The following is a 24,121-nucleotide window of genomic DNA, read 5'->3' on the forward strand; positions in this document are numbered from 1 at the left end:
TCTTTCTTCATGGCATAAATTGGGTGGAGTTTGCATTCTGCTGGCTAGCTTCTGAATGAAAAAGGTCTACCTATGCTTCCCGTCATATGCCTAGCTACGATAGAACCTGTGCTCTATGTATGGGTCGTGACTTGAGTCCGCTGAGGTTATGTGGCAGAAGACAGCCATCATGTTACCTATTTCCATTCGAAGAAAGATCCATACAATTGCCTACGTTCAGGATGGATCTCTAGAATAAGTCACAATATTACAGCGCCAGTGGATTGTTCCAGATCAGATTTAAAGCCCACTATGATCTACTGCTCGTAATGATCAGAGCGTTCACCCAAAGGTGTCTTTGGCAAAAGCAACAGAATTGTGCCTCCTGAGGCCTAACCCACACTTGTAGAAACGACGAGTCACCAAAGCTACTAATCAATCATGACAATACCTGAATCCTATTCAAGTATCTATCCAAGTACCAGGCCCAATGCTTCCCCTATGCAATGGACCAATAATAATGACCAGTATCCATTACTCCTTGCCCCACTGCCATGAGAACGCTACGCAAAAGACCTTCTGAGACAATGAAAGAGTTCACCCCGCATTATGCACAACTATTATGATACTTCGTGATCTTCTGACCATGGCTTGGCCACTACTTATTCTTCGTCGACATCACGGTGTCGGCCGAGGACTTTCCTCTTGAACTCCGCCGGATCCTTATCCCACAACTCGGCGGCCTCGCCGTTCAAAGGTGATGCACTATGTAACGTCAGTATAACTTCCTGCGAGCGATAGAGACCTGACTTACTTGTTTGGCTCTCCAAGCAGGCTTTGCAAGCTCAGGAGGACCGTTTGGGTATTGTATGCCGCAGTCCATTTGTCCTTCAAGATATCCAAGCAAATTCTCCCCGAGAAGTCAACATTGGGGTGGTAGATTGGTGTCTTGAAGAGAACCGTCGGTGGAGCGTACGGGTAGTTAGAAGGGAAGGCGAATGACAGCTTGAACGTAAGACCAGCGTACGGTGTGTCGTCTGGACCCTCTATCGTTGCAGTCCAGGACAGCAGGTTGCCATCGGCGGAAGGGAAAGCAGAGATACCAGGAGCGGAAGAGGTCATGAGCTGCATCAGCTCAGTTTGTAAGCTACTTTGAAGTCAGCATTGGTTCGTTTAAGCCACGACCGAGGCACCCTACCGTTTCGTCGTGCTCTGAGCATCTGCAGCTCTTCGAGGAGCCCCGAGCTTTGCAGCCTGCGCAGGTGGAAGGGTTCCGGGAGCAGAGTTCTGAGTGTCCTCCATTTCGTAATTCATAGCGCTGGGGAATGAAAGAGATTAAGCAACAGCTAGGAAGTTGGCTCGAGAAAGAAGGCAATGAACGAAGACCCTTGATTATTTGTGTAGACGAATGAATATATCCCCAGAGCAATTATGAGAAGCAAAAAGTTCGAGCGTTGGGGCACTGAGCGGTAGTTTTAGTGTTGTAGTTAAAGTAAGTTGGATTTGCGCTGGTTCTTATTTACATTACGCCTGGTTGTTCCCCTTGACAACGTGCAAGGCTGGCTGGCCTTCTGCTTCAACCACCAATCAGCGAGGATTTTGAACGTCCCGCGACGGCGCGCCTGAAACTCGCACGCGATCATAACAAAACGCGTTTGATATTGATTGGGACGTGGGTCGATTTGGACGAGGACTGTAGATACTGTTGGATATGGTAAGTTTAATTCCAGATAAAGAGGGCCATCCCAAGTAGAGTTCCTCAAATCCTTGCCTTGTGCTTGTGCCTGTGCCTGTGCTTGGGCTATTCGCAGATCAAGAGCGATGGGAAGGTTAACACTAGATTGTCTGATGCAGTCTCAGCTAGACCCTCTACCAAACGACTTGCCTTTCCGCATCATATCGAAGACAATTGGGAGGGGAGCGTATGCGTCGTACGTTTCACTTGGATCTTTGAACAGAAGAGGTTGCTAATGCCTGAGAATAGAATCAAAAAGGCAATTCCGCCCGAGGAACTCCATCCTGTCTTTGCAGTTAAATTTATACACAAAGCATATGCTGTCAAACATGGCCGAGTCTCAGCAAAGCAGATCGCCATGGAGGTATCACTACACTCCCATATTGGCCAGCATCCCAATATAATAGAATGGTTCGCGACTGGGGAGGATGCGGTATGGAAATGGATTGCCATGGAATACGCCGAGGGAGGAGATCTATTCGACAAAATCGAGGCAGATGTTGGGGTCAGTGAAGATATTGCGCACTTCTATTTCACACAGCTGATCAGTGGAGTGAGCTATATGCATTCGAAAGGAGTGGGACATCGGGATATCAAGCCGGAGAACATACTGCTCTCCGATAGTGGAAACTTGAAAATCGCAGACTTTGGACTTGCTACGCTCTTCGAATACAACGGCAAAACAAAACTGAGTACAACAATGTGCGGCAGCCCCCCATATATTGCACCCGAAGTTATCACTTGCTCGAAGAACGGCCAATCAAGGAATCCTCCAGGGTACGCTGCGAATCTCGTCGATATTTGGTCCTGCGGGGTGGTTCTTTTCGTCCTGTTAGTTGGAAATACGCCATGGGATGAACCTACACCTGCGAGCTGGGAATTCGAGGAATTTACTCGCACGGGAGGACGGAGCACAGACGAGCTATGGCAGAAGCTCCCTGCGTCAGTCTTATCACTATTGCGAGGCATGCTGAACGTGGACGTCGCCAATCGTTACAATTTCGAACGTATCAAAATGCATCCCTGGTACACAAGGAAGAATCCTCTCCTCACGCCGGACGGCAAGATGGCAGACCCTCTCGGGATGGCAGCACAAATGCTTGAGAGCATGCACATTGATTTCAGCCAAAAGCCTACAGCCTCACAACGGAACCCACGCCAGAGCCAAGATGCTATGGATATTGATTCCAACGAGAAGACCTCGAAATTCTCCTTCACGCAACCAGAAACGCCCATCAACGATATCATGTTCGACTGGGAACGACCTCCACGCGTTCATGCCGCGGCACTCAGTGCAACCCAACCAGCAAATGCCAAAGATGCTGATATTTCTAGAATGACCAACAGTGCAGCAGGCCCTCTATTCCCATCTCTCGCCGATGAACCAAGCATGAGTCAATTCGCCTCTGCCCCCACGGTACCGCTCAGCCTGACCCAACACGCCCGCCGCTTCCGCGACATCGTCCCGAACTACTCCCTCACACGCTTCTTCTCACATCTCTCATCCCCTCTCCTTCTCCAGATGCTGCGCGACGCCCTCCATCAACTCAACGTGCCAACCCCCGCCATTCCCCAAGTGCAAGGCCGGGACCACGCCGCTTGGATCGGGGTCAAGACCGTCGATGGCAGGAACTGTGTTCTGCTTGGCGATATCGTAGTCGACACCTATATCTCGGGCGACGCCGAACTGCTCGAAGTCCGCTTCGTGAAGGTCAAGGGCGATCCCCTGGAATGGCGCCGCTTCTTCAAGAACGTCGTCGTGCTGTGTAAGGATGGCGTGTATATCCCCGGGGCGTAGCGTAAGAGATGACAGGGCGTTTCTTTAAGATCTAGTAGATGGCGTTGGCGCGGTGGGTATAATATGGGTTAACCTGTAGGTAAGGAAGGTAGGAAGGTACCTAGGTAAGGTAGTAATGAGTTCGGAATGAGAGCACTTCTTAATGATACTTGAGGGCTTCATAATCCGATGAATCAGTTTTAATTCATGCTATATCTAGGATAGGAATCAAGATTCGTCATCGTTACTATGATGAGAGTGATCACAACGTTTATATAATTAACGCCTCCCTTCTAGCAAGAACTTCCAGCAAGAGAAGTAAAGGCTGCCTAGAGAACCACCATTAAAAACAGCACGTATAGACTCAAAATCCAAAGCCCTGGAGCTCTTTTTCAAAGACGGTATATGTAGATGTACGACCTTTAAAATATATCTTCTTTTTTTTAGTACACTACAGGAAAGGAGAAAGTATACGCCGAGTAGGTAGGTGATTAAATCCACTATAACTTTGAAAAATGCCTCGTTCTAGAAATGCTCGTAACTCATAAGATGCAAAACGCTTCGCTCAATCAAATTGGAGACCCATGGTATCGTGTTCTACGTATATATATCATCATAATTGAAATGACCGTCCCCCCGTTCCCCCGGGGGAGATCCCATCAGCAGAAATCCGGGAAGACTGTTAAGCCTAGTCGGGATTTACACCCGCACTCGAAATAAGAAGTGTGCGGCCCGGGGCTGTGGTTGCAGGCGTCGCGGCTGTGATCTCGGGGGCGCTCGTTCTTCGCATCCGCGATTCGCGCGCGGTCACTCCGAAAATGGTCCAGGTTCGCTTTCATGTTGCAGAGTCGGAGATAGCCATTGCCGGCCCACTTGTCGATGATGCTGGCGATGGTGAGGAAGCCATCCGTGTGTCCTCCCTGCAGCTTGGCTACGAAGCCACACTGGATGAACAGGTAGCAATGGACCAGCTCGTGCAGGAATGTGGAGAGAAGGAGTCGCCGGTCATAGTCGGGATGGTTGAGGATCGGGTCAGAAAGCACAATGAGAGTTTCGTACCCGCCCTGGGCTGCGGGCCGGAAGGCCGTCGTCCCGATCAGCTCCGTCCTGTATCTTTCCTGGGATGGGTGCGACCATTCCCATCGTACTCGACCGGAAAGGACGCCACAGAAAAAGACCCAGTCCGCTGCAGTCAGGAGACTATCGAGAGCCTTTTCATCGATGGGGAATGGGCTCTCAATCAAGTTTCGAAGAATTCGTTCATGCTTTCCATGGGGTAAGAGGTGTTTAAAGTGTATTTCGACCCTACGCGCAGCCTCCTCGTCGCTGTAGGCGGTGAAGGTGTCGCTATGGCGTGGCTCGAAAGCGTCATCCGAAATGATTGAATTCCCTGACGGAGTACGTTCCATCCGAAAGCTTGCAGTATACTCAATTGATCCATTAAGAGAAGAAGGTATCGAGGTATCAGGAGTCGTCATCGTTGCTGGCAACTGTTGTTGTGGAGATCTTTGCCTTTGACGCGGTGGTGAACGTCGAGCCGAATGGTCTCTCGGCCATTCGACATGTTGCCGCCGAGAATAAGAATCGCGCCGACGACCTGAATCGATCGTTTTTCTGTCATGGCTGTACCGTGGTCTTGAGATCGACCGGAAACTTTCAGGGTTCGAGCCTCCTCTAGGAGGTGCAGCCATGGACAAGGAGAGACGAGGAGAGACGAGTACGCAACACAATGATAATCCTAGCAAACGAGGAAGGAAAATGTGAATAGATGTATGAATTGCGAGGTTTGTTGAGAAAAGAAAGGGAGAAGCCAGCCCACAATGGCAACATTCGTGACAAAAAAGTAAGGCTGACTACAGCTGCAGGGACAAAATGAAATCAAATATAAAAAGGAATATGCGGCAGCTTTGCTGGAATCACACAGAGAGCTCAGATAGAGTTGGTATTGATCCCATCGCCGACAAGGCCAATCCAATCATACGCGACGGGGCGTTATTGATTTACACCGTAGGTTGATTGAGACAAGCTTCGCATATGTGGCACGAGAGACAATACCACACAGTGCCACACAAGCGGTGAGGCGAATTGCTGCATTGCCGCATAACAGACGTGTTAATCAAATAGAACGAACAGATGGACGCAGGAGAGAATACGGTCGCGTTGTCCGCCTCCCCAATTGATTGGCCATGGACCTTCAGACGACCCCACGCTCTCTTGTTGCGAAAGGTCCAAGACAACGTTATAAGATGCCCGAGATCTCCGCTGAACATTTCCTATACGCCAAAGATGCCTCCTTTCATATAGGGCTTTGGAGGGCGTTGATTCCCTACTCACTACCGGTTGTCGAGTTCTTGCTTAAAAACTTACAGAGCCCCACCTCTCAACAAGCAACGTCCTGTTGCACCACACGTGAGCTCCTTCGACCGGAGAGGCCGGCCGGCTATCCATTCATCAATGCTATCCAGAGACAGAGCAGCCCCGTACGGTATTTTCGGGATACGGAGTAGACCACTCCGAACTCTTGATGCTATGACTTCTTTTCCAGAAACCCACAGCCAAAACCATTCAGGTCCGACAGTGAAGTATCACAGAGCGAAGCAAGGAGCCCTCCGACTTCGATTGTGGATCGTCTGACCCAGAACAGGTGAAACGGGAAATTCGCTGAATTGTGTAATGCACTGTTACAGAAGCGGACTTGGTTTCCCATTATCTGGTTCTCTGGTGAGAATGCAAAGGATGCCCAGGAAAAGAAGCGCACCATTGTCCCACACTACGATTCCTCGTCCAGGATTGTCGACCTCAGCTTGGTCATCTTCAATGATTTCTATTCCCTCCAAGCCCGATCCCTAGACCCCTCACATACCTGACCTCATTGGCTTGGTTTTCCAATGCTCGGCGCATGGTTGCAGAGTATATTTCTTCCTCTCTCTCCTGATGGGCCTCTTCGGCGGTTTTAGCGGCATCCTCAAAACTGTCAGCTGTGAATCCCGGTTTGCTCGAGAAATTCAACAGCCCTATTTTTTCACCTGTCCATAAGACTAATTCGCCCTGGTTCTCTAGAATCTTGATGACAATGTCCCCTGATCCTGAATCCAGATATGAATCTCCGAGGGTGCCAAATATCCCTCGTGGAGCTTCGACAGAGCCGTGAGAAATGTTCCATCTCCTAGCTTCAGTGAATCCATCGCGCTCCAGCCATTTCAAGTTACCACTGCCATCTGACACCACAACTCTTGTGCCATGGTTCGATACGCTAAGCAGCTTTGAACTTGATGAGGTCTGTCGATTCTTCATGACTGAGTTTTGTAGGCTCCCAGCTACAAAATCGGAAGAGATGGTAGTATTTTCGGGGTTTGGAGATAGTCCATACATCTCCAACGAACCCTTACTGTTATACTCGCCGCAAGCTATCAAGGTCTTGCCTGGCCGTGTCTTGGCTTCCAATACTTGCTCAATAGATAGCTCACCACGTCTAGCCAGATCTTTCTCCATTGAAGCAAACGGATATGGAAGATATGTCATACTGCATAACCGGGCACCGGAATGTATGGTGCCTCTCAGCTTTGGAAAGTTGCGACGATCGTAGTTGAGGATACTCGGGAAGCGTCCCGCGACATAAATATCACCGTTACCGTTCCAATCGTCATCAGAGCTCGGCAAATGGAGGATGCTTAAAGGTCCAGGTTGATATAAATGGGTACAATCGGGGCTTGATACTGGGTTGAGCAGACTCTGGAAATCCAATGATCCAGGATTTCGAAGGGACGGAAACGACGCACCGAATGAATCAAGTCGCTCGACATTGGCAGAACTAATCCCTGCCGGGTGTCTCGAACGAGAATCATAAAGATGCAGTGATAGGTTCGTACCAACAGTCAGTGGAGTAGGGTGCTTGGCTTCCGACAGGGCCGTGATCGAGAAAGGGAATCTCTCATGTCTGACAGTAGAAAATGTTTCGAGATCGATTTCAACAAGGCCTTTTAAGATGATCAGTAGAGTTCCAAAACAGTAGAAGAGCAACGCTGCAAGCTAACAGTGATTCAGTATTTTGAGGAATCGTCACTCGTACGATATATCGCCCAGAACAAATCATCATTGGGCGGCAGTGGGGCACTCAAAGGAAATCATTCGTACCACTCTGGACAGCAACATATGCCCTTTTCCGACCACTATCAACTGATATGCACTCGGTCACTCCTGTGCTCACCATTTTCGAGCGTCCGCTAGGTCCAGCTTGCGGATGGGGGTCAACCGACAAGATGCCGGGTTTGCTTCGCTGCCAGATGGCACCTCTGCGGCATCTCGTACCACTTATATCCCAAAGACATAAGCTGCCATCGTCTAGTGGGGCTACAGCTAGGGTCGAATCCGGATCTCCAGGTGGTGTATAAAGAGCGACGCCTCGTACTTCCAAATATTCGCGCTCGGCACTCTCTCGATTTCGAGGCTGCTGTAACCAACTTGTAGAAATGGGAGCGTTCCGTGCTATGTATTCCTCATACCAACTGACTTTCTCGCCCGGGAAAACGGGATCCCAGTTGGCTCGGATCCGTATCTTCTCGTTCGACATGGCCTTGAAATCCCGCGCCTCTTCTCGAGGCTTTGCCAGCCTCGACTCCCCCAGGCCATTGCCATTCGCCAGTGCTCGGGCAAGATCCCGAAACTGGGATTTCTGTACGGGCTCAGCTACGATAAGCTCTCGCCGTCGACGAAGGCGCTCCAAGAAGGGGCTTTTCAAGAAAGATTGTTCACGCCACAGTGCATCGTCTCGGCCGAGTGTAAGGAACCTCTTGCAGACGAGCTGAAGGGTGACGATTTCGAGAGGCTCCAGGACTGTACGACACATGGGCAGTTAGAATCAGACCAGCCTTTGAAAGAGATAGATTGCATAGCCAACTTACATTGAGCAACTTGGAGGATGATCTCAGTGGGAAGAGAGTCGAGTTTCGCCATGATGCTTCAGGGTGAGGGCACTCTGTATGGTACTTTGCAATTACGAGCGACGTGCAACTTGGAAATACTTGGAGTAGTAGTCAGTTAGCACTTGGCACTACACGGGCAACATTAACCAGAATCGCGAGGATGACGAGCGGGGAGCGGCGAGGACAGGCACGGCTGGACTGCACGAACCGCACTGAGGCCCGAGCTTGCGGGGGAGAATTGATATGCCGATAAGTAAAGGCATTTCTTGGGTGGGGGATGCAGGCACGCGAGATATCTATAGAGACACACCACGAGGTCCGTGTCATGTGTTTCTAGTAACGTGCAAGGTCTTCCCAACATCACACCGCAAAGGCCCTTCGAAGTTGTCGGGCAGAGAAAGAGAATAGATTCAACGCATCTAAACAGACACCTAGTCTAGAGTGCAAAGTAATACGGGAACGTGGAAATGCCTCTCTCAAGTCGAGATGCATCCATCCATGACTATGCTCGAGGCACCGGCCCCTTTTGCCTTGGCTATGATGGTAAAGGTAGGTAGATCTCTGTAAAAAGCCCCTTCGGCATGCATCGTATTTTCTTCTGTCCTGTCTATATTTCCACAGCCTGCTAGAGCAATGGAGATGTGTTGTGGGGAGAGAAGGGCAGAGTCCCTAGAGCCGGCTGATGGCCGCGCACATAGAAACGAAGTGAAGTGTGAGAGTGAGAGCAAGCTTGCAAGGCTAGATCAGTCTCTCAAGAAAGAGATGTCCATCTATTCACTCATTCACTTAGTCATTCCAGGCCATTACCGGCTTACAACAACCTCAGTCTCTACCGGTGTCCTCTCCTTTGATATTCACTTTCTGTGTGCGGAGTCCCACGCGAAGGACCAACAACAACCTTCGAAGAGCCTTTTCAACGCGTCCCGACAAGTTTTGTCAACGCGCTTTTCATCTACCTTCGTGCCTTACCTTAATTGCCTGCCAACCCATCTATCTCTTCTACCTCTCAGAGGACGATTGAAGTCCGGCCTTCGCAGACTCTTCGTCAAGACCTCCGCGGCGTCCTCCTCGATTCTCCTTTGACCACGCCTGTCAGCGACCAAGCTACACGGAACACATGACGAATTGATACTGCGGGACTGCCCCGGAGATGTCCTTAATATGACTTCTCAATCCCCTTTGTCTGTTCGCGCAGATGATAGCCTGTCAGAGGCCTTCCGCGACAGTGGCACCCCTGGTCGGACTCCTCGATCTGAGGCGTCGGAGGGCCCTGTTCACGACCAGGAGCACAAAGACAAATCAAACAACCCATACCGCCAACACCAGACAGCCTCAGCAGTATCATTGACAAGATCGACATCTCAAGAAACTGAGCACTCTGTGCCAGGAGTACGGAAGAAGACACCTGTCAGAGCTGTTTTCTATGACTTGCCTACCGCTCACCTTTCTATTACTACGGGCTCTGCGAGAAGCAGATCCCGGGAAGCCATCAACAGTCTGCTGGAGAGTCATGATGACAAAGACTCAATTCCCCTCCAGGAACTTCCATCGACAAAGCTTCATGATAATCTCCTCCACAACCTTCCATTACCCCCGCTACCCGCAGCTATTTCGCGTCCTCGCGGCAACAACTTGACTAAACAACGCCTTCGCGATGATGATGGCAATCGTCTCTCCAAAGAACATGGAAACCTGGCTCTATCAATGCAGCAGGACACCCAAAGCCAACTAAGTTCCAGCATCAAGCACGCTCCGGGATTGAAATTAGGCATCCCTATGCTATCTCAGCAGAAAGCAATACCATTCGAAAAACTTGGGAATGGAAAGGAAGCCAAGTCAAGCCGATACGGCTCTCATAATCACTCCTCAGGCCATTTCCCGAACTTCAAGGCCGACCTATCTGGATCTGTACCGTCAAGCAGCAAGGAGAAGCATGGCAGTGCTGAATTTTCCAAAGAAGACACTCAGTCACTCAATCTTCCGAGCACGCCCGCCAATGTTGATAGTCACATATTGCCAAGTCGGTTTCCAAGCTCTGGAACACAGTCAAATGGCGTCCCATCACTACCTGAAGGTAGCACAGTCGGTAATATCTACAACCATTACACTGCTTCGAGCAGCGGTGATGCAGACAGTGAGGCTACCCTCCCAAGTCTGAATCCTGCTTCTGCAAAGCCATCCTATCACCCAACTTCGAATAGTGGTCTTTCGTCCAGCTCTATATTGGACGATCCGGTGGTACCCTCTGCTCTCAATATTCGTAAGCAACGTCGAGTCGACAGACTGACGACAAACCCCAATGGCCAGCCTCCTATCTTTGCACTACCAACGGTTCCTCAGCTTGCTACAAGGCGGGTTATCCCCAGTAGCTCGCAAGGCATTGAGCAGTCTTCATCCTATGGAGATACAAAAAACCTCCTAGAAATTACACAGCGGTCGCACTGGTCCGATCACAAATCTCTTATGAGCCGGTCCGAGGCCCGAAATGATCTACGATCTGAAGTAGCTGCATCAGAGTTGGAGGAGTATTCTGAACCTAGCCTGCCTGCTCTGAACTCAAACAACCCCTTTAAGTTGAGACATGGTCCACATGTTGTTGTTTCTCAACACAACGATCATGAATGTATCTATGATGATGACTGCGATCTCGATCACACTTCCGCCGGAAGACTACCACTTGAGCGAGAGGTGAGTAAAGCACTCAGACGTGTCAGTGGCGTCAGCACTCAGAGCAATGGAAGTATATCCTCTTCTGTGCTCCAATATGGGGGGTTTGAACCCAAAACGTCTACGTCCAAAGTGACTGGATTACTCAGGAAATTGAATATTGAAGATACTCCTCCGTCAGAGTCAGAGAGCTTTGGTGAAGATACAAAGAACGGTGTTGCTCAAACGCAGACCTTCTATGATGAAGGTGCTATTTCTCATAATTGGATTACTGCTCATCGACAGAATGCGGTCCGCATACCTATCAACCATAATGGGCTCTTCCCAAATTCGCCTCCCGAATCACCCCTGGAGCTAAACAATGTAGCCCCCGGACGTCAAAATCTCGGGGTTCTCAGTGAATTTGAAGGAGATATAAATGACTGGGAGACCGTCGGAGAGAGTGCTCGTGGAGTCGGATTTAAGGGCACCAGAGACGCATTTCGCACACCTGGAGAGACCACGATCCATCGAGCGGGGAGTAGTCTTGCCAACACTTCTGATGATGGCACTTCCAGTCTTCACATAGCAGAGGTTGACGAGTACGGCTCTACAGAGAGGATTGCACAGCATCCCGGCACAATTCAATATTCAGGTGACTATCGTCAACGAGACATTAAGAAGACACGCATACCGGTTTTCCTCCCAGTGTTCCGAGAACATAAAGTCAACGGCTACCTAGCAGACTCCAACCGAATCCGTCCTCCTTACAATCCCATCCCCTACCGTCCTCCACCTCTAGCAAACCCACATACGAACCCTTTCAAATCTCCGCCACCAGAAGTCCTGTCAACTGGGGCAGCTAAGCAAAGTCTCCTTCAGAGGCGCAATCGACGTCGTCCCAGACCCAATCATTTCCCGCCTTCCACCAAGTCACTCGCTATAACTGAAGCTGAGGTGACTCGACAAGGCGTGGAATCTATATCATCTGAAGTTACGCCTTCTGCTTCAGCTCAGCGCGAGCGCGCATTACGAACACTAATTTGGATGGAAGAGTCTGGAGAGCCAGAGCCAGAGCCAACTGCCAGCCGTACAAAGCGTCAATTCTTAAGGCCAATCAACCCTGTCGGTCGACCTGATCGCCCAAATTCTTGGCAACACATGATGATTCTGGGCAGAGGAGACAAAATCGATGGTTATAATTCTGATGGATCACCGGTCATAGAGGGAAGCTCATCGGGCAATAAAGGATCTGCCGACCCAAATTTACAAGGCGCAACTCAGACTGACGACCTCGTCGAGCCGACAAGATATGCGGGGAATAGACGCGCCGCGAACAATCGGCAATACAAACCACTTGTTCAAGGTCCACCCGGTGCTTTTTACCAAGGTCTAGCACGCTCGAAGCAGGACCATAAACGCGCTGGCTCGTCCGATGTCCGTGAGAGGCCTGCTAGGATCCCGAGTGGTCGTAACAATTCTAAGGATTACCCAACCAATGCACTTCGACCTCTGTCTCTTCTGGTCACTCGACCTACGACACCAAATGAGATGGAAAACAGAAACCCGTTCCGAGACCGTCCACATGATTTCGTCTATCGATCCCCCCTTGCGCCACTCAAACACCTGACCTGGCAACAGTTATACACCGACACGCAATTGACGACCATCCGAGAATCCGCTGTATCTGATGGTTTCGTCGAAGGACCGATTCCACCTAACGCTGGACTCCTGGGCCGAGACGTTAGAGAGGAATCGTCACAGAGACACCTGTTTGAAAGCCCACGATTGTGTTCATGGTCCCGGGACTCGTCCATAAGGACCAATTATCGCCAGAGAAAGACAAAGATCTCTATCGTGGTGCTAATCTTATGCAACTTCTTTCCTCCACTACTTTTCCTGTACGCAATTGGCCAATTGGATGGAATCATCATGTGGTGGACCAGTGGAGAACTCTCAACCTTCGGGAAGAATACGAAGAGATGGGCATACATACTGATGTGTTCTTGGGGGTTGGCCATCTCGTTAGGGCTAGTCATCTTCCTCATCCTTTGGTTCACGGTCTTGCACCAGGGCGCGTGATGATAAATGGCTATTGTTCTGATCTTCATAAGTTTTCTATTTTCTCGCGTTTGTCTGGTGGCGTTGACTGATGATTGATGAGCCTTCCAAAGTATTTGAGAATGTTCTGGCTTGAACATCTGGGCGTATGGGTTGGTTGAAATCGGGATTCAAATTGACTTGGTAGCTGGGGTTGAGAGGAGCTGTATGATTAGTTGTAGTTAAATGTTTGATGTCTATCCTGGTCCTTTGCAAATTGCAGTCATGAACACATGAAGTGTTCTAGTCCTAGTTATTGAGACCAATTCCGATGAAAGCAGGATCCAGATATAACCCCAAATGCTGACTGAAGTCTTTCCGTTTAGGAGGAGTGATAGGGGGTTTAGAGACTTATACTTCCTTGATTGTTTGCTTGATTTGTTGCGTTGAGAGCATTTGATTTTTCAGCCCACCATTCAAGATAGACGCAGTGCAAGAATTGGGTATTAAGGTCTGATTCGATTCTCCGAGGGCCAACTGGCTCGATGATCAAAGGATGTGGTTTATGGTACCTAAACAGCCCTAACCAAGAATGGGAGTCTTCCGGGTGCGCACGTGATATGTTTCAAAGTGGCGCTGACGGGAGCCTCAAGCCGACTTCGCGAGAACAAGGAACCTAGCCTCCTCAACGTCAATCACCACCCACCCACTCTCAAACCACTGTCTTCGTATCTCACCGACGAGATATAGGAGACATGTTCTCGACTTCAGTTCGGCGGGTAGCCTTGGCATCCCCGCAGACTCCCATCGCAGCATCTCTCACAAGCTCGGCGCCACGAGCGGTTGCAACTCAAGCTCTGACATACCGGTGCCACCAGAGACGACTCTCTTCTTCGAAACCTTCTAGCCCTGCTGATGGATCCAAGGGTGTAGCAGAAGGGGAAGCTGTGCAGCCACATGCCCAGGCAAGACCGGATGGCGAGAAGAAGTCATCACGGGCCAGCAAGCGGAAGGCGAAGGATGCTGCGGCGAGCTATGCGGCCAAAGGCAGAGAGGAGGCTTTCCAGAGTCTCCCAAGCGTGCCAAGTACACAGCATATAGCTCCCCAACGTATGTTCAGGCGCATCCTGTTGATTGTGTAGAACTAACGTTTCGTCGACAGAAATTTACGCCTCGGCCTTCTTTTCTCTCCACCGGCCGATTTCTCTTACATCCAGCTTCCCGAAGACAGTCAGCGACGATGCTTTTGCAGCAATTTTCACCCCACGGACGAAAGCGAATTCGAAATCGTCAGAAGTGATCTCTACCTTATCGAGCACGGTCCAAAACCTCGAATCTGCCACCAGTGGTATGAATCAACTTAGTCTAGGAGGCCAGCAGGATCAGTGGAATTCCGAGGCAGATGAGTTGAGAGCGGCTATCACCGCTGAATCGTACCGGAAACAGGAGGTCCACAACCTTGATCCTACATCTGCCGAGAACCTTCCTCGAGTTGTCTTGTCGGGCAGCTACCAGCCATTCAACCCACCACCTCCACCAGTGCCCATGGACAGTGCGGAATCGCTCGCTGCAGGTGCAGAAGCTGCAGCTCAAGAATCTCAACACAGAACCTACACGGCTGTTCTGACAATCGAGGAGTCAACCGATCAAAACGGCCAGGTCACATACATGACCCACAGCTCTCCACTGGAGGAGAAAGCTTCCTTTCCGACACGATTCCGTGAGCGCATGTATCTCCGCCAAGAGAGGTACTGGGAGCAGATGGAAGAGGACCACGGCATGCTGGCGATCAGTGTGAGGAGACAGCGAAAGCTGAAGATGAAGAAGCACAAGTACAAGAAGCTTATGAGGCGCACACGGAATTTGAGACGGAGATTGGATCGAAATTAGACGGGTTTCATTGGCTGCATATGCATTCTGCTCTTTGGTGCATAGGGTTTTCTATATCGTAGTCTGTGGCATTCGACTCGTTTTGCGTTTATATAGCAATAGCATGGCTTCTCCAAGAGAGGCTTATTGATATCCTTACACCCCTCCATACTGTACTCAGCAAACTTGTGCGTCTTACTCAAATTTTCTTTCTTACCCTTTAATCCTCGTCTCTTAACTTCGATTTCTGAAGACCGGAGACCTATCAACGGTGTGATCGCTGCTTTTGGATGACGTCCGAATAAGATATGATACTCTAGTACTCTCTACCGCCAGACTCTTTTCTGGCAATGTCTTCTTCCGAACTTGCTGTTTTACGCCGGCTCGTCGTCGAACGACGACTCCATATCTGCTCTTGTTGCCCACTTCTTCCGGAACTGGATATACCAACGGGACGTAGATATATATGGCCTCCGGCACCGTCCATACATTTCGTTTGTTCAAGTATCTTGTTACGAGACTCATGAATCGTTATCATTGTGCTCGGGCGCCTCGGTCAATGTCCCATGTCCCACGCGGCAACGCTCTGTCTCGCAATGGTATTAGCTCAGAGGAGATGCTCTTAAAAAAGGAGATCTCATGGAACGTCTTCCAGTTTCATAGCAGATCTCTCCTCTCTCCTTTGCTGGACCCAGACCCCTAATTCCTTCCATATGCGTTCTTTCTCAGCCGGCAACAACGTAGCAGCAAGTCCGCTCGTACTCGTCGCCACAAAGACTCTTGCCCCCTCCCAGTCCTGCCCACCATCAACGCCCATATTCTCCCCCTGATCCTGCCATCCATACCTAAACTCATGTTTCTTGATCGGCCTGCCATGCGTCACCCTCCAGATACTCTCCCAGACGCTCTTCCCCACAATACACACGGCCTCGGGTCTGAACTTGGCAATCTTCGCCTGCAGCACATGCACGCTGGCATCCATCTCCGCCTTACTCAGTTCCGAGCTATTCTTCGTCGGGCGCTCCACGATATTCGTATTCCCCAGCGCGAACAGACGCGGCAGGTCGCCATCCTCCTGGGGGCTGCACCGGCGCGTCGTGCACCCGCTGCTGTGCAGCAGCTTCCAGAACAGGTTCGATGGATGGGCGTACGCGTGCCCGGACACGGCGGTCTGGATCCCCGGATTGAGCCCGATGAAGACGCAGATCAGGTTGGGTTCGAGGACGTCGCGCAGCGGGGGCAGGTGGGCGTAGGTCGAGGGCGGGGCGTAGCCGGATGGGGAGCGCAGTTTCTTGCGCGGCGAGGGAGAGGAAGAGGGCGAGAGGGTGTCGAGCTTGCGTTTGTTAGGACTGGGAATGGGGATGGGTGCGAGAGGAGAGGGCGGCGCTGATGATGAATTCCGGAGGCTTCTGCGGGACCCAGGAGAGCTCGACTCTGCTCTGCTGTTCGGCTTGGGGGAGAAGGCGTAGTCTGCAAGATTTAGTCGCCCCTTGAAGCTTGGGGGGATTGGATTAGAGACGGTTGCGTCGTCGTCCATCTCCCCTTCTTTGACGTTCTCGAGGACCTCTTGGCTGTCCATGCTGACCTGGACCAGGCACTGTAGATTTTCGTGAAGCCTGCGGGGTTAGTTGAAATTTAGCGGGGTGTATATATAATAACGAGCTCATTCTTCCGTACTGGAAGGACTGAAAGCAAACATGATCTTGACTATTCACTGGGCATTCAAGTCTTATGCCGAAGTAATTTGCATGAAGCATGTATTGATGATCTGCGAAAAGTAGTATAAAGGGGTCGTTGCGTTGCTAGGCGAGTCAAGTATAGCCAGTACAATACGAGTTTCCGCCTCGTGTTGACCGGCTGGCGGGGCTGAGCTCCGGGGTAAATATAAATAGCAAAGAAAATAGCTGCTGTATCCGCCAATATAAAAGGGCCATTGAAGCTCTCCAACAACTTTGCACATCCCGCATTCTGGTGAGAACTCCTTCGCACATCATGGAAACGATCAAAAACGTCCTGCACAAGCTTCACCCAGGTGGAGAGGGCCAGGAAGCCGCACTGAAGGAGCCCTCACCCAGTGCTCTCCAGGAGTTGAAGGAGAAATATACGAAGGCCGGACAAGATCAAGTCTTTGCCTTCTACGATGCCCTCGAAGCTCCGGAAAAGGCTACCCTCTATGAGCAGCTATCCTCTTTCGACCCCGAACACATCAACCGGATTGCCGACAGGGCCCTCAACCCCCCTAAACCCAAAGATGACGGCAAGCAAGCTGGCCTCGAGCCGCTTCCCGAGTCTGCCACGGCGAGTATCCTCGATTCGAAGCCCGAAGACGTCGAGAAGTGGTACCAGACGGGTCTCGACCTGATTGCGGAGAACAAGGTGGGCGTTGTGCTTATGGCTGGAGGCCAAGGAACGAGGCTGGGCAGCTCTGCTCCCAAGGGATGCTTCAATATCGGGCTCCCCTCTGAGAAGTCACTCTTCCAGATCCAGGCCGAGCGGATACGCAAGGTGCAACAGTTGGCAAGCAAGAAGGCCGGGCATGGAGAGGGCAAGCAGGTGGTGGTTCCCTGGTATGTGATGACGAGCGGACCCACGAGAGGCCCGACGGAGAAATACTTCCAGGAGAACAACTACTTTGGGCTGGAGAAGGAGAATGTCTTTATTTTTGAACAGGGCGTCCTTCCTTGTATCTCGAACGAGGGCAAGATTCTTCTCGAGAGCAAGGGCAAGGTGGCCGTGGCACCAGATGGAAACGGGGGCATTTACCAAGCACTTGTTACGTCCAATGTCATGCAGGATATGCGGAAGCGGGGAATCCAGCACATCCACGCCTACTGTGTGGACAACTGCCTCGTCAAGGTTGCCGATCCCGTCTTCATTGGCTTCTCGGCTTCCAAAGACGTCGACATTGCGACGAAGGTCGTCCGTAAACGCAATGCCACCGAGTCTGTAGGTCTCATCCTGCTCAAGAACGGACGACCAGACGTCGTCGAATACTCCGAGATCGACAAGGAGACTGCGGAGGCCAAGGACGCCAAACAGCCAGACGTTCTGAAGTTCCGCGCTGCCAACATCGTGAACCACTACTACTCCTTCCGCTTCCTGGAGTCGATCCCAGACTGGGCGCACAAGCTCCCGCACCACGTGGCCCGGAAGAAGATCCCATACGTCAATACGTCGACGGGCGAGACCATCAAGCCGGAGAAGCCGAACGGTATCAAGCTCGAGCAGTTTGTCTTCGATGTCTTCCCCATGCTGGAGCTGAGCAAGTTTGCCTGCATGGAAGTGAAGCGCGAGGATGAGTTCTCGCCGTTGAAGAACGCTAAGGGCACCGGGGAGGATGACCCAGATACGAGCAAGAGGGATATCATGCAGCAGGGCAAGCGGTGGGCGCAAGCTGCCGGCGCAACTATTGTCAGTGAGGGCGAGAGTGACGGGGTCGAGGTCTCGCCGCTAATCAGCTATGTAAGTTTATCCCTTTTCTATTGCTTTACTATCCCCCCTTGTAGGCTGAAAGGTGCTAACAAGGTAACAGGGCGGAGAAGGACTAGAGAATCTGAAGGGCAAGACCATCACAGCCCCTGCAGTGTTGGAGAAGCAGTGGGATTAGGGACATGAGATGATGCTTGAGACAACGTTCCTGTATTATTAGATGAGAGCCGCATGTTCGTTCTACGATTTCATTCCAAAAGTGGATTTCCAGGCAAGCATGACCAAAGTAATAGCACTGTTGCTGACATCTCTAAAATTCCCAAGTAAATAGCCCCAAAGTCCCCTTGGGAAAGTCACTGCCACATAACCTACCTGTATATAGCACCTCTCCCCAAGCCTACAGTGATATTCTGAAGCTTCTCCAACAGCCAGCCTATCACCGCAAGGAAACTTAGCAGAGTGGGGCTGAGCTATCAGCCTTACGAGACAGCCTTGCGAAAAGCCGGCGTCCAAACACAGCCTCTCTCTCTCCATGAACCACCAATCAGACCAGTCCATCTCTTCCCTCTTTTCCCCATTAAATCCCTAAAACAGTGAAAACATGCTTCTATTAGCAGATCATTATTTCGCGCATGATTTCTTTGGGCTAGGTCTTATGGAGGATTTTATTGCCCTAGGATATTTAAGCGTGTTAGTGCGATGTATATACGTACAGGGCACATTATCAATCAGTCAATCAATGATATCCACATTGCCATGCCAGCGAAACAGCGACTTACCATAAAGTTGCGCTCTATAGACACACAATAAACACAGCCGCCACTAATATCCAAATTCTTCTCGTCGATAATCCTTGAATAGAAGAGAAGAAGGTAGGTAAGGCGGATTCCAGAAGGCTGCCCCGGCTCTATTATTCCACCGGCTTGGCAATCATCTTTCTTTGAAACTTGGAAAACGAGCGAGCGAGCGAGCTATACATACATACCTACATACATAGGCCACTGTTACCACGACCAAATCTTTAAAGAACCTTTTCTCTCTCGAGACTTGAAAGCATGAGGTTACATCCCTTCTTCGCATTCGCAGCATTCCTGCTACTCGCCGTCTCTTCATGGGCGCGACCAGAGCCTAGTACCGATATCCAGCTTTCGGAGGAGGATGCGCGCACTGCTGCTCCTGATATATCACGACTATGGAGACGTAAAGGAGGCGGTGGCAAAGGTGGGAAAGGCGGGAAAGGGGGTAGTAGTAGTTCATCATCAGGGTACACATCCAATCCATCCAATCCCCCATCCACCCATCATCCATATCTCTCATTCCCCAACTAACCAACAATCCGCAGGCGCGGTTCCTCCTCCTCCTCCACCGGCGGCGCCACACGTCAAGGATCCGGTGTCCAGCCCAGCTTCCCAGGCGCGCGCTACGCCGGCGGTTCCAAGACGCCCTATGCATCGGGCGCGCGCTCTCCTCTCGGGCTCACGCCTATCTTCCTAGGCGCTGGTGTCGGCGGAGCGCTCGCTCTATATCCCGGTCTCTGGCTCCACGGCGCCTATCTATATCCCTATTCGCACCCATACACATTCGTGAACCGCAGTGCGGCGAATGCGACGGCGCCGCAGGGCGCGAACGAGACGAAACCTGTGGTTTGCATGTGTGCGGCAAGGGAGGAGTGCGGTTGTGAGGACGAGTCGGGAGATACGCAGGTCTTGGATTCGCTGGTGGGCAATGGGTCTTATGAGGCTTTGAATAAAACACTGGTGAATGTGGCAGTGGTTAATGGCTCGAGTACAATTCTTTTGAATGGAACGTTGGCGAATGGAACTACGGTTAGTGGGGGCCAAGAGGATGCTAATAAGGCGGGGGCGTTGGTGCAGAAGGCTGGATATGCGGTGTTGATTGCTTGTCTGGTGGGGTTTCTGGTTTGAGGGTGGAGCGTGTGTATTATCAGCTTTGTGTTTTGAAGAATGCACTACAGAGCAGGATTGGCTCTGGAGCCCCTTTATGTAGACTACCTCAATCATCCCTAAGAACAACATCACAAAGTATCCCTTATGAGAAAAGCCTACGCCGTGAAGCTCGAATCCCACAACTACCAACTGCACGACCATCACTTATGAAGCTTTTCAAAAGGATTTCTCGTATTAGTAGCAACATGTTGAGTTTATTAGCAACGCTGCATACATGACATGGTATGCGCCAACTACACGCGGTCCTCGTTCTTCGAAATCATGCTGTTGAGTTAGTGTGTCATGCCATTATCCCTAATGGTTGTTTGTGGTAAAGCCTGTTTTCCCCCGCTGCTCTGCTCGCTGACAGGTGTACTTTTCAATCATTGCCTCCGCCGCCTCATATGAATCTCGCGGTCCCTTCAGCTCAGTAACTGCTCAATCGCTCCCTGGACGCTGCCACCGCTCCGTCTTAAGGCCTCCACGTTCCTGTCGAAATCAAAGAATCCCATGTCGTTCAGCTGTCTCAATTGCTCCGCGTACCTCTCCTCGGGTGGTCTTGTATCTGCTGGCGGCGGACTGCCAGCTCCTGCTCCTGCACCGCCACCAAACAGACTGCCCAGATCAAGACCACTGGATCGGAGGAATTGCATTGCTTGGTTGGCTTCTTGTATACTCTCCGGTGTCAAGGGTGGCATCTGTGCAAATGGATTCGCGCCCCCAGCTCCACCGAACAGAGACGCGAAGGGGTTGGCGGCATTGGCGGCACCGGCGTCGGGATTCGCAGCTGGAGTACCTTGTCCTGGTGTAGCCTGACTTGGCGTACCCTGGCCGGCCGAGCCAGCCGCCGGAGGTGTCTGGGACGGAGTTTGACCTGCTGGCTGGCCGAAAAGCGCTGCAAAAGGGTTTCCTGCTGCTGGCGCCCCACGACCGAAACCCCCCGCACCCATACCCATGGCCGCGAAGGGGTTGAAAGGCGTGGCGGTAGGCTGGTTTGGGGTAGGATTGCTACCAGCCGCACCTTGCGGAGTGGTGTCGGTGACGCCAGGAGCTGGAAATGCGCCTGCTCCACCACCAAGTCCCTGCATCATCCTGCGCATGCGTGCCGCTTCGCGAATCGCCTCCGGGTTGGTCATCATCTGCATAAACTCGGGTGATTGTATGATCTGGCGTGCTTGGGGGTTATTTCGAAGGTGTGGAGTATTTTGAATCATCATATCAACTATAGCTGGGTTCCTGAGGGCTTCTCGCATGATCTGTACCGTGTTGGGGTCCTCGAGCATGCGCGCAACGGATTCCTCGCTTGGAGGAGCGCCCATCTAGAGACTGTTAGAATTTAGACATGCGACTACTTGAGGGATCAACTTACTCCGCCATCTGCGCCAAACATCTCTGCTCCTGGGAGTCCCATGTGGCCAGCAAACCGAGCTCCTGTCAGGCCAGCCAAAGGGTTGTTTGCCGTCCCTGCAGCCATATTGGTTGGTACGCCAGGCGCCGCTCTGGGAGCGCCGCCAGCTGCAGAAGCACCCGCGTTCGCCGGATTCTGCGCGGCGTTGCTCGCGGCACTCTTGACCATGTGTATTGTGTTGCCGGCCTTGATCTTATATTTGCTGAGCGGGTCCTCATCTTTCATGACGCGGCCCGAATAGATGAGCCGCTGTCGACCCGCGGGTATCTTCTCGTAGTCATCTCCGGCAAGCGTGTTCTTAAGATCCAGGACTGTCGCTGATTCTGCGATGGTGATAGTATGGAGACCTTCGCTGGAGGTCTTGACCTTGAAGGTGATTTGAGGATCTGCCTCGCTCGCAGCTGTCTCATCTGCCATGATGAGGTCGGATGCGCTTTCGCGATATGTGGAGAAGGAGGAGGGGGAGGAGGGAGGGTAAAGGGTGGAACAGACGAAGCTGTTGTTGGTTGAGGTAGAGGCAACGTTGGTGTTGGGGGGAGCGGCTATCAAGGTGGGATAGCGAAGCACCGACGGGGGGCGGCTGAAATGCACAGGCAAACGTCAGAGCCGTGCCGCTCCGCTAAGAGCAAGGGAAGGCTGTCAAGGGCACGCGGGCGGACCAGGAGAAATGGAGAAACGGGCAATATAACAATATCAATATCAGTGTGGCTCTGGCTGATGCGCTCCTCTCTGCACCGCCAACTGTGGGATTCTTGAAATGCGTTACGAAGCGGGATTTTGGAAGAGCGCTGGTCATGTGATGGCAGTACGGGGACGAGGCCGCGGCCCTTCTAGGAGCTTCCTCGCTGACTAAGAATCAGACGCATAAGCGACGTGCAGGAGTGCACGTGACTCGAGACGTCCCTGCACCGCGTAAGCGACCTTAGCCTCGGCTCCCCGCAAGTTGCGCGGGAAAGCAACGGGGTCAAGAGCACATCATCACTTCATAGATACCCCTTCGTTTCCTATATTCTTCCTGCCACTGGTTGGCAGCTTGTCTTTCCTAACTTTGCTTTATATCCTCTAATACTCCCAATTGCTATAAAAGGTAATTAACAATGCGAGGCATTCAGATCAAAGAATATGTCAAGGTAGAGCCCCGCCTCCTTTCTGTCCCCTTTTCCTCCCATTCTTCTTCCTCCACCCCATTCTCTTCTCCCAAACGTCCATCTAACCATCAATCCAGAGCCCCGACGAGCTCCGCGTAACTGACCTCCCCGACCCCATACCCACCGACGACCAATACCTAATCGCCATCCACGCCAGCGCAACCAACTTCTTCGACCTCCTCCAGATCGCCGGCAAATATCAGCACCAGCCCCCACTGCCCTGGATCGCCGGCTCCGAATTTGCTGGCACCGTGCTCGCCGTGCCGCGCGGCGCCCGTGCCCCACGATTCCAAGTTGGCGACCGCGTCCTGGGCGCCTCGCAGGGCGGCTACGCGACCAAGATCGCAGCGCGCGAGGAGGTCCTGCGCCCCGTGCCCGCGGGCTGGAGCTTCGCAGAGGCAGCAGGCCTCTTCGTCACGGCGCCGACGAGCTACGGCGCGCTGGTGACGCGGGCGGGCGTCAAGCCCGGCGATTACGTCCTGGTGCACGCGGCGGCCGGCGGGGTGGGGCTGGCGGCGGTGCAGATCGCGAAGGCGTTCGGGGCGACGGTGATAGCGACGGCGGGGACGGGGCGGAAGCTGGACGTGGCGCGGGCGTTCGGGGCGGATCATGTGATTGATTATGCGGATGCGGCGTGGCCGGACAAGGTCAAGAAGCTGACGCCCCAAGGCCGCGGTGTGGATATCGTGTTTGACCCCGTGGGCTTGATCGATCGGAGTACGAAGTGCATCCGCTGGAATGGCAGGCTTCTAGTGATTGGCTTCGCAGCGGGCGCTATCGAGAAGGTGGCTATGAATAAGGTGTTGTTGAAGAATATCAGTATCGTGGGCTTGCATTGGGGAGCATACAGTATCAACGAACCGGAGATGATCCCTGTTGTTTGGGAAGGTTTATTCAAACTGATAGACGAGGGCAAACTCCGAGGCACCGTCTTCACGGATCAGGAGTTTGTGGGGTTGGAGAGCGTCCCGGCGGCCTTGAAATCCCTTGGGAGCAGAGGGACGTGGGGAAAGGTCGTGGTGAAAGTCCCGCAGCAAGAGGGGCTGAGCAAGATATAGACCGAATGCATCATTATTGACCTCCTCGGGGAATACATGCTACAGTCTTCTCCTTTTTCTTCATCATCAGAATCATCAACGGTGTGAATGGTATTTTCGAAACAACCCACACAAATACTACGCTATGATGTACAGTACAAAACAAACTCCGCGCGCCGAATGCA

General features: G+C 51.8%; 11 protein-coding genes across 11 annotated transcripts; 6 read left to right on the forward strand and 5 right to left on the reverse strand.

Annotated features, from left to right (window-relative positions):
• Positions 1-641: 641 nt before the first annotated feature.
• Positions 642-1,281, reverse strand: M430DRAFT_106583 (hypothetical protein; the record flags this gene model as incomplete). The annotated part of the gene is made up of 3 exons (XM_024861090.1): positions 642-744; positions 794-1,126; positions 1,178-1,281. The coding sequence occupies 3 exons, from the start codon at positions 1,279-1,281 to the stop codon at positions 642-644; spliced, it is 540 nt and encodes a 179-aa protein (XP_024718734.1).
• Positions 1,282-1,827: 546 nt separating this feature from the next.
• Positions 1,828-3,829, forward strand: M430DRAFT_68936 (hypothetical protein; the record flags this gene model as incomplete). Its single annotated transcript, XM_024869390.1, has 2 exons — positions 1,828-1,910; positions 1,964-3,829. The coding sequence occupies 2 exons, from the start codon at positions 1,828-1,830 to the stop codon at positions 3,510-3,512; spliced, it is 1,632 nt and encodes a 543-aa protein (XP_024718735.1). The 3' UTR covers positions 3,513-3,829.
• Positions 3,830-3,831: 2 nt separating this feature from the next.
• Positions 3,832-5,430, reverse strand: M430DRAFT_174621 (hypothetical protein). Its single transcript, XM_024863678.1, has one exon. The coding sequence runs from the start codon at positions 5,180-5,182 to the stop codon at positions 4,151-4,153; it is 1,032 nt and encodes a 343-aa protein (XP_024718736.1). The 5' UTR covers positions 5,183-5,430; the 3' UTR covers positions 3,832-4,150.
• An 875-nt stretch (positions 5,431-6,305) lies between these two features.
• M430DRAFT_107323 (hypothetical protein) lies at positions 6,306-8,444 on the reverse strand (the record flags this gene model as incomplete). The annotated part of the gene is made up of 3 exons (XM_024861149.1): positions 6,306-7,468; positions 7,626-8,324; positions 8,393-8,444. The coding sequence occupies 3 exons, from the start codon at positions 8,442-8,444 to the stop codon at positions 6,306-6,308; spliced, it is 1,914 nt and encodes a 637-aa protein (XP_024718737.1).
• A 1,113-nt stretch (positions 8,445-9,557) lies between these two features.
• M430DRAFT_270497 (hypothetical protein) lies at positions 9,558-13,141 on the forward strand (the record flags this gene model as incomplete). The annotated part of the gene is made up of 1 exon (XM_024865511.1): positions 9,558-13,141. The coding sequence occupies exon 1, from the start codon at positions 9,575-9,577 to the stop codon at positions 13,139-13,141; it is 3,567 nt and encodes a 1,188-aa protein (XP_024718738.1). The 5' UTR covers positions 9,558-9,574.
• A 713-nt stretch (positions 13,142-13,854) lies between these two features.
• M430DRAFT_21809 (hypothetical protein) lies at positions 13,855-14,989 on the forward strand (the record flags this gene model as incomplete). Its single annotated transcript, XM_024864573.1, has 2 exons — positions 13,855-14,209; positions 14,262-14,989. The coding sequence occupies 2 exons, from the start codon at positions 13,855-13,857 to the stop codon at positions 14,987-14,989; spliced, it is 1,083 nt and encodes a 360-aa protein (XP_024718739.1).
• A 640-nt stretch (positions 14,990-15,629) lies between these two features.
• Positions 15,630-16,292, reverse strand: M430DRAFT_81725 (hypothetical protein; the record flags this gene model as incomplete). Its single annotated transcript, XM_024869601.1, has 1 exon — positions 15,630-16,292. A coding segment is annotated over one exon (663 nt), but the record flags the coding sequence as incomplete, so codon positions are not given.
• A 549-nt stretch (positions 16,293-16,841) lies between these two features.
• On the forward strand, positions 16,842-18,823 carry M430DRAFT_145274 (hypothetical protein). Its single transcript, XM_024862935.1, has 2 exons — positions 16,842-18,430; positions 18,501-18,823. Exons 1-2 carry the CDS (start codon positions 16,961-16,963, stop codon positions 18,573-18,575), a joined length of 1,545 nt encoding a protein of 514 aa, XP_024718741.1. The 5' UTR covers positions 16,842-16,960; the 3' UTR covers positions 18,576-18,823.
• A 342-nt stretch (positions 18,824-19,165) lies between these two features.
• On the forward strand, positions 19,166-20,692 carry M430DRAFT_68942 (hypothetical protein). The gene is made up of 2 exons (XM_024869391.1): positions 19,166-19,661; positions 19,740-20,692. The coding sequence occupies exons 1-2, from the start codon at positions 19,453-19,455 to the stop codon at positions 20,320-20,322; spliced, it is 792 nt and encodes a 263-aa protein (XP_024718742.1). The 5' UTR covers positions 19,166-19,452; the 3' UTR covers positions 20,323-20,692.
• Positions 20,693-20,765: 73 nt separating this feature from the next.
• Positions 20,766-22,532, reverse strand: M430DRAFT_68943 (hypothetical protein; the record flags this gene model as incomplete). The annotated part of the gene is made up of 2 exons (XM_024869392.1): positions 21,713-22,532; positions 20,766-21,662 (listed from the first exon to the last, which is right to left on the reverse strand). The coding sequence occupies exons 1-2, from the start codon at positions 22,166-22,168 to the stop codon at positions 20,766-20,768; spliced, it is 1,353 nt and encodes a 450-aa protein (XP_024718743.1). The 5' UTR covers positions 22,169-22,532.
• Positions 22,533-22,848: 316 nt separating this feature from the next.
• M430DRAFT_21814 (hypothetical protein) lies at positions 22,849-23,957 on the forward strand (the record flags this gene model as incomplete). The annotated part of the gene is made up of 2 exons (XM_024864574.1): positions 22,849-22,881; positions 22,977-23,957. The coding sequence occupies 2 exons, from the start codon at positions 22,849-22,851 to the stop codon at positions 23,955-23,957; spliced, it is 1,014 nt and encodes a 337-aa protein (XP_024718744.1).
• Between the last annotated feature and the right edge of the window lie 164 nt (positions 23,958-24,121).

Source organism: Amorphotheca resinae (assembly GCF_003019875.1).
Source record: "Amorphotheca resinae ATCC 22711 unplaced genomic scaffold M430scaffold_10, whole genome shotgun sequence".
NCBI classification, from domain to species: Eukaryota; Fungi; Ascomycota; class Leotiomycetes; order Helotiales; family Amorphothecaceae; genus Amorphotheca; species Amorphotheca resinae.

Coding starts and splice junctions, on each gene's coding strand:
- M430DRAFT_174621 (XM_024863678.1), bottom strand. CDS start 5,182: ATGGCTGCACCTCCTAGAGGAGGCTCGAACCCTGAAAGTTTCCGGTCG.
- M430DRAFT_145274 (XM_024862935.1), top strand. CDS start 16,961: ATGGAAACGATCAAAAACGTCCTGCACAAGCTTCACCCAGGTGGAGAG. Junction 18,431..18,500: donor TCTCGCCGCTAATCAGCTAT/GTAAGTTTATCC, acceptor ACAAGGTAACAG/GGCGGAGAAGGACTAGAGAA.
- M430DRAFT_68942 (XM_024869391.1), top strand. CDS start 19,453: ATGAGGTTACATCCCTTCTTCGCATTCGCAGCATTCCTGCTACTCGCC. Junction 19,662..19,739: donor AGTAGTAGTTCATCATCAGG/GTACACATCCAA, acceptor AACAATCCGCAG/GCGCGGTTCCTCCTCCTCCT.